The sequence below is a fragment of the Drosophila subobscura genome, chromosome U, assembly GCF_008121235.1.
Source record: "Drosophila subobscura isolate 14011-0131.10 chromosome U, UCBerk_Dsub_1.0, whole genome shotgun sequence".
Lineage (NCBI taxonomy): Eukaryota > Metazoa > Arthropoda > Insecta > Diptera > Drosophilidae > Drosophila > Drosophila subobscura.
In genome coordinates this window covers 19,222,276-19,230,016 of record NC_048534.1, presented here as the reverse complement: position 1 = coordinate 19,230,016, position 7,741 = coordinate 19,222,276, and the positions used below count along the sequence as shown (strand labels likewise).

Sequence of the window (7,741 nt, the reverse complement as noted above, 5' to 3'; positions counted from 1 at the left end):
TGAATTTTAAATAAAAAATTAAATTAACTTTCGCGTTTAAGTATTGTGCTCCCCCCCCCCCCACCCTCTTCGCAACTCTCTTTCTTGCTATGATTCTCTCTCTTCGATTGGCTCTTCGATTCGGGAAAAAGTTCAATTGGCAAAGGGACTAAGCAAACATTGTGGAATAAAAGGTTTTTCTACTTTTCCATTTGAACCACAAGGGCAAGGAGGGAAGGGGCAGGGGCAGGAGGAGCTCTTCAACTTTTTCTTCCCATTTTTGTCGTTGTCGATTTTTATTTCGATTCTTGCTCTGTGCCACACGATTTTCTCTCGCCACCGCAATTCATTCCACGCCCTGCGGCCACATTTTCCACAGTTGTGCAAAATTAGAAAAGTTTCCTTTTCCTTTGCTTTTGCTCTCTCTCTCGCTCCCTCTCTCTCTTTTGTTGCCCTCTCTTTCTGCTTGCTTCCTAGAGAAGCAGTAGTGGAGGGGGGGGGGACTGCGGGGGTGTGGCATGCGGCATGTGCTTTGGGTATTTGTCTTGTTAAAAATTTAAGCGAATTTCCACAAGAAGCCAGAAATCGAAATCAGAAATCAGCTCCCGGAATCCCGGAATCCCGGAACCCAGAAATCAGATTGGGATTCAAGGATTCCATGGGCGGAAGCTGGAGTCGAGCCTGCCACTGACATTGATATGTTAATGAAGCCGCGGGGCAAGGCATGTGGCATTCAACGTACACCATCCACGGTGGTAATCCTCGCCAGCAGCAACCCCCTGAAAGGCGGCAGATCGCATGGTCACACCGGTTTCTGGCTGCTGCTGCTGCTGCCGCTGCTGAATCCTCAATTAGATGTTTAATCCAAATATCGTTTTATGCCGCGGCGGCACAATGTTGCCTCATTTTGTGGCAGTGAACAGCGGAGAACGTCGCAGCCAGCAAGCAAGCATCAAGGGATCATGTCAGGGGATCAGGGATTCGACGAGGATTCCAGGGATATGCCCAGGGATTCGGGGATAAGTTTAATCTGGCGATATGCGTAAAGCGTGCAAATTGCTTCGATTACGAGGCACAGAAAGAGATGGCACGAGAGTGCGAGAGAGAGAGAGGGAGGGAGGACACGAACAAAAGGTGCAATAAAACCGATGGATGAATGACGGTGGATGGGAAGCGGGGCGTGAGGGCCAAATACCAAAATGGTCGACCAAAAACGATCAAAAAACAGGGGAGTGAGAGAGGCTCTACATAAAGAGGGAGAGGGAGAGCAGCAGCGAGAGAGAGGTAGAGAGAGAGAGAGCGAAATCTCTTGCGCAGCAGCTGCACTTTTCCACATCTCTGCATTCGAATCCCCTGCTGAAATCTGTATGTCTGATAATTCTCCCCTGGGCTTATATTTGCGTAAACAACGCCACACTTTGGTCAGCATTTCGCTCTCTTTCTTTCTTTCTCGCTGTATTTGAGCAAGGGCTATTGAGGCAGAGGATTCCAGGATGCCAGAACTCAGGATTACCTTTGAAAAAGAGGAGCTCCCAGCTTCATAAAACATGACAGATCAAAACACGAAACGCACACAAAAGTGAGAAAACATTCAGGGACAGAACGGAGAGCCACAAGCGAAAATTTGTATAAGAAAATGGACTGATTATGATGTTAAATTATGCTTCAAAAGATGCAAGATTCATTTGTGATGTTAGATCTCCGAATGAGTGAAATTTGAATGGAAATCTGAGATTCTGAGTATATTTTCTCCATTTTCGAGACAGTTTGGCATCGATCTTGAAGCTAAGAACACTTTAAAATGTTCTTGAAAACTTCTTAGACTAAATTCTAGCAAATATTTTACAAATTTGTAATAGTTTTTCGATCGTTTTAATCCATTTTTGAGCTCCAATTATTCCCAGTTTTAATTTTTAACTCTTGAAGTAATTTTATATTTTGTTTCTCCATAGATGTGTGCCATGAAGTCCATAATTTGTGCATTAATGATTCGGAGAATAATCATGTCACCAAGGCAAGCGCTAAAGTGGTAAGTTTTAAACATTTAAAATTCATTAAAACCTACATACAAATCTTCATAGTTGGAATTATAGGAATTAAACTTCAATGTGTACGAATATTGCCCCCGATTTGAGAAATCTTTTCCCTGTATAACGAGCGACATAATCTATAATTTTTGAGGTAAGCACAATGCGAGCTTTGTGCAAGTATAAATATTAATATAATCTGTAAATTATTCCAAAGATTGAGTCAAGACTCTTGCCTCCATAGATGCCAAGTGGCCTAGAGACTATCTCTAGTTCATTGCATAAAATTATGTGCATCATTCCATTTCAATTGTAAACGTACTCCACGTATCATTCCAAATTGATCCATTTCAAAACCAAAGTTCGCATTGTAAACCCACCGCCATGTCCATGCAACAATGGCTACACGGGGCACAAAGGGCGGCACTTAATGGGAAACATCTTTCAGCATGTGCTGGCTCCGGTTTGTGTGGTTTTTTCATGGGAAGTTTCTCATTTTGGGTTGGGTTGTTGTTGGGGGTGTGCAGTGCCTGTCATAATTTTTGCGTGTTGATTTGATGCGTAATTAAAAATTTAAATTATGTGCCCCGAGGGATGTTTTGTGTGGCAGCAGCAGCAGCAAGACTTGCCCAAATATTTGTCGAGTGGCAATGGAAGGGAAAACAAAAAGAAAAGGACACAACTTTTGGCCTCCTTTACCGAAAATTACTTCGACTCAATTAATTAGAAGGAGCAACGAGATGCAGACTGGCTCTCCTGCTCTCTGATTTCGCTGTCTCTTTTGGTGCTATTTTCTTGCTCTATCCTCTGCCTTTGCTTTCTCTCTGTCTCTGTTTTTTCTACGCTTGTTTTCGTGTCCTTTTCTGGCCTGCTGTTTGCTGTAACTCTTTCTTGACAAATCTCACAAATCAGAATCAAGGCAATGCCCGGGACCTCTGTGGAGTCCTGCTGCTGCTGCCGCTGCTGTTTTCTGTTTCCCTCTTGTTTCGACATTTTCCGTCACCTCTCAGACAAAGCCAAACACAAATTGGCAAACAAACACGAGAGAGAAACAGGCGAGTAATGAAAGGATTGTTGTTTGTAGGGAAGGCAGGGCATGCCCCAGGAATGTAAAGGGATACAGAAGGGAGGCAGCAGCAGCTCCTTGCCAAGTCTCTGCTGCTGCTGCTGCTGCTGCCTCGTGTGTGGCTCTATTTGTTGTTCTCTTCTCCCTCTCTCTCTGTGTATGTTCTCTGCTGTTATCCCCGTGTTCCATGCACCTAAAAAACACAGCCTAAACAAAGGTCCTGCCCTGGTAGCTGGTTCTCCTGATTTTGTTGTGTTGATCGCTTCTGCCCCGCCATTCAATTGACCATTGCAACAAATCGTTGCAACAAGGCTCAGCCGGGGATAAGCCATGTTGTATGGCAAAACAGAAGAAAGCCAGCACCAGCCCCCCCCACTCCTCCAATGTCCTTTTTTGCTGCTCTTCACACGCCTCGCCAGAGATCATTCTCTGTCTCTCTCTCTCTCTCTTACTCTCTTTTTGCCGATGATTGCTGATGCGCATTTGATTGCTTCGACTCTGAGAGGGACCTGTGATCCTCACGATCCTTGCGATCTTTTAAATATTTCTTTTGCAACCTGTGATCCTCTGTGATCCTTTGCGAGCCTTCTGTGCGTGTGCAAGCTCTTGGAAAATCGTTTTTTACGCCGCATTTTCCATTGGCATTTCCTGCCAACTAATTGCGAGAGAAATCTGCTAAGACTTTGCAGAAGCCATGCAGCAGCAGGACAGCCCAAAGGACGTGGCAGTGGCAGCAGAATCTAGAACTTGTATCTGGATTTAGATTGATTTGCGGTCTGCCCTCCCCTGCAACGCCGCGTATCACGCATCCAAAAAGGGTGTGAAGTGGAGGGCCACTTGAAAAATCTCGTTATCCTGTCAGCGGCAGGACCCATGCCACTTGGCTGCCACTGGGAAAACTGCCAGTCATTGGGAGAAGTGGAGCAAGCGAGCGGGGCAGCGGCAGCTGCCACTCGCGGGCGTATCGCTTACAGATGGAATCCCGAGCAGCAGATGAATGGGAAAGAGCAGCAGAAGCAGCAGCAAAAGCAGCCACCAAAAAGCGACAAGCAGCAGCAGGATCAACGGCAGCAGGCAGCCAGCATACAGCCCTTTTGTTCAGCTTAGGACCTCAACCCGAACCTCAACCTCAACCTCCTTCAGCGATAGTTCTCATCCCTTTTTGGGCCAGAGCCAAAGCACCCACTCAAACGCCTCGACGGGACTCAATTGTTTTCGTGATCAATTTGCAACTTAATTGAAATCCATTTAAAGTAATGAGAGTTACTAACTTGTCCTGCCTCCTGCCTCCTGCATCCCCTGCCCGCAGCCCATCCTTAGGTCTTTTGTCCTTTTCCGTGCACCCTTTTCCCGCCGCAGAAGGGCTTTGCTTTGCTTTGCCCTGATCCCGGTGCTTAAGAATTATAATCCCACGCGGAGATGCCGCTGCGAGCGGGCGGTGCGCTGTACCTGCACTTCGACTGATTGTCGTTGTGTGTCCACGATCCATTTGCATCTTCTGCAAAATGCAAATTGTCTCTAATGTCGCTCAAGTGAGGACCAATTCAGCTGCGCCCTGTGGTGCGAGGCGGTTCTTCTGGGTTACTGGGATTGAGTATTGGGATTCAGCAGTGGTACCAAAGAGATGGAGAAACTCTGCCAAAAGGTAGAGCTGCTTCTAAAGGAAGCTCTTGGAGACATTCACATGGGTTCTGCTTTCGTTTTAGTATACTTTTCGGATATCTAAATGATTGAATGGGAGATTAAAAGTACCCAAATTATTATATTATCATTAGCGTAAGGGTTTTCCCTAGTTTTGGTATTTTTCTGGTATTTTAACAAGTGTTTTCTAGTATTTTTCTGCATTTTTTTCAAATCTTTTTCCAGAATTATTTCTTTTTCTGTAAATCTAAAAATAGATTTCGAATTTATGTGATTATTCTAGTATTTTCTGGTATTATTTTCAGTATTATCTGGTATTTTCCAAGTTATCATTTAAATTATAGCCACTTGATTTATTTGTCTAGTTTTATATGGTAATCTGACCATTTTGGTACAAACTTCTCAAAGAAGTGATCCCAAAAATCATCTTGTTCGAGAAAGATCTTGGTGGTTGGCCTCTTGGTGGACTGAAATGAAAGCTGAAGCTCCACCAAAACAAAGTACTTCCCATATCAAGAATGAAAACCTGTTTTTTGGGTACACACAACACGCAGCAAAAAAAGAATATGCAAAAATAAATCCGAGGCTGTGTGTCCAAGTCCATTAAAAGGGAATAAGTGCGTGCAAATCCTGGCCGTAGGATATTTTTCATATTACATCAGAGAGCGCATATTACTTTATCGAAAATGAAAATGCGAGCCAATCCCCTCCCACCCCTGCTCGAAACCAAAGAAAACACATGTGAAGTGCTCTCCCACTCCCACTCTGAGGGGTGGTGGGAGGATTGAGGATTGTGGATGATGATGATGATGATGATATCCATAAGCACGCGCCTTTTTTGCGTCTCACTTAAACCGCAATACAAACACACCCACTGGGAGGGCAAGAGAGCAGAGGACAGAGCGAAAGATACAGCTACAGAATGGAGATGCAAAGATGCAGCAGCAGGAGATACAGAAGCGTGTGTCCTGCTGCCGCTGCACCACATTCAAGTTGATCCCCTTGTAAATCTCTAAATTGTTTTATGAACATATTGGCCCAAAAAGGTGTAAACCAAATTTTTCCATGCAGGTAAATGACAGCTATCGATCCTCCCTCCTCCGCTACTCTTCTCTCTTCTCTCTGGTGCATTGATGTCCTTCCTTGTTCATTTGTTGTTCCGGCACAGCAGGATGCACTCATGCACTGCTTCCGCCTTTTGTTGAGCCTCATTTAAACCGTACCGTTGGCCAATTTGCATTCGCACCACAAACCAAATTGATCCGCCCTAATCCTTAGTCCAGTTTTCAGGCCCTGCGGCAGCGGCAAAGGCCATACCCAACCTCCTACGCCTTTTGCTCCTTTGAGACCGATCGACCGAAATTTATAAGCACGGGATTTGAATTTGCAAGAAAAACAAAACGTTTTGATGCACGTTGGCTGGATGGACTCTGCCACTGCCTTTGGCTCTAGCTCCGGTTCTGGCAGGGATTGGCTTTGGCTTTGGATTTGGAGTTTGCCCTTTTGCCAAGTGAGAGGGGTGCAGAAGTGCACGGAAAGCAGCAAAAGTAAATTGAAGTCATTGAGGCATATAGCGATGGTCGCTGGAAAAGGTATTGATGTGAACATTGGGATTGATTGGAGGCCATTTCCATGAAATATGACAATATTAATTAATATTTTAAGGAAAATTCAGAACGCTTCATGGCTGATCAAACTGTCGATGGCTTCTAAAAAAGTTTCTCCTCAAAATTCTCCCAAACTTAAACTCTCCCGTCCACCCAGTCCTATTTGCTGAATCTGCCGCAAAACTTCACAAAATTTACGTCTTAGTTCCTGCAATTGCCGTTCAAGCTTCTGAAACTGCCAAAAATCCTGGCGGCGCTAGCGAGGCAACAGCGCTGTTAACGCACAGTGTAAGATTCTGTGCTCGCGCTGCTAACAGCCCAGGGTAACAGTCTGTAGCCGCTCGTCGTTAACAGTTCACTGTTGGAACGGGCAGCTGACTGTTAGCTCATAACATTTTTCCATCTGAATTTAGTTTCTCTACATTGTCACGGTGGCGCCCTCTATTGTTAAATTTCTGCTCTCAATAGCTTGCGCTGCGCCATCTGTGTTTTGCTTTGCCATTCGTTTGCCGTTGCCTCTCTGTGGCAACGCCTTAAACGTCAGCTGTTCCCGTCTGCTCTCTGGCAGCGCTGTTTAATATTGTTTTGCTTTGCTTGTTTGTTTGTCGGAAAATATAAATAAAATTTGTGTGCACGAATGCCTTGGCAGGATTAACGAAACGACACAGCGCACATGCAGGAGGTGCGCCTGGAGATGGTGAGGAATAGAAGCCGTTCAAGGAGCAGCCAGCGCAGCCGACGCGGACGCAAGCAAAAACAGAAAGAAGCTGCGGCCCGACAAGCGGCGTCATCAATCATGAGCGGAGACATTGCACAGGGCACCACAACAGCTGAGATGTGGAGCAACACGTACCGGCGGCTCTTCCAGTGGCACCACATGCAGGTGCAGCGTCTCTGCCAGGCACAACCTACGCAGCAGCAGGAGCAACTGGAGGAGAGCTCCGCTTCCGAGGCGGAGGAGGAGGCGACACCCATTGACGAGGAGTATTTGCAGTTTCTGGAGGTGACAATCAAGCATCAGCAGGAGCTAAAACAACGACGAGCTGCCGCAGCAGCGACTGCCACACCCGACTCAACCTTAGATTAAGATTTTTAGACTTAACAATTTTATAAACTTTTTTTACACCAACTAAAACTTTGCCCCCAAAGCCGCCTCGGGAGTGTGTCAGTGTCTGACTTTTGCGTAGGCACAACTGTACTTTCTTCCAGGAATTTCTCGGCCTAATGAAGATGTTCTCTTTTTTTTTGGCCGAAAGGGAGACGCACATTAACGTGGCCAAGACAAATGTCTTGCCATTTATAATCCTCGCCAAGAAATGCGCCACAAATTGGGGCATGACTAACAAAAGCCACAGAGTGCAGCAACATTAGTGGGTCAGCGGAGTGTGTGGGCGTGGTCTGTGCATTTTTTCGACACTTTT

The 7,741-nt window shown here is 45.6% G+C and overlaps 1 protein-coding gene across 1 annotated transcript; it reads left to right on the top strand.

Moving 5' to 3' along the window:
* The first annotated feature begins 6,866 nt into the window (after window positions 1-6,866).
* LOC117900390 lies at window positions 6,867-7,473 on the top strand. The gene has a single exon (XM_034810743.1). It carries the CDS (start codon window positions 6,994-6,996, stop codon window positions 7,405-7,407), a length of 414 nt encoding a protein of 137 aa, XP_034666634.1. The 5' UTR covers window positions 6,867-6,993; the 3' UTR covers window positions 7,408-7,473.
* The last annotated feature ends 268 nt before the right edge of the window (window positions 7,474-7,741 follow it).

What these genes read in the sequence shown, in the direction of transcription:
- LOC117900390 (XM_034810743.1), top strand. Translation starts at nt 6,994, where the DNA reads ATGCAGGAGGTGCGCCTGGAGATGGTGAGGAATAGAAGCCGTTCAAGG.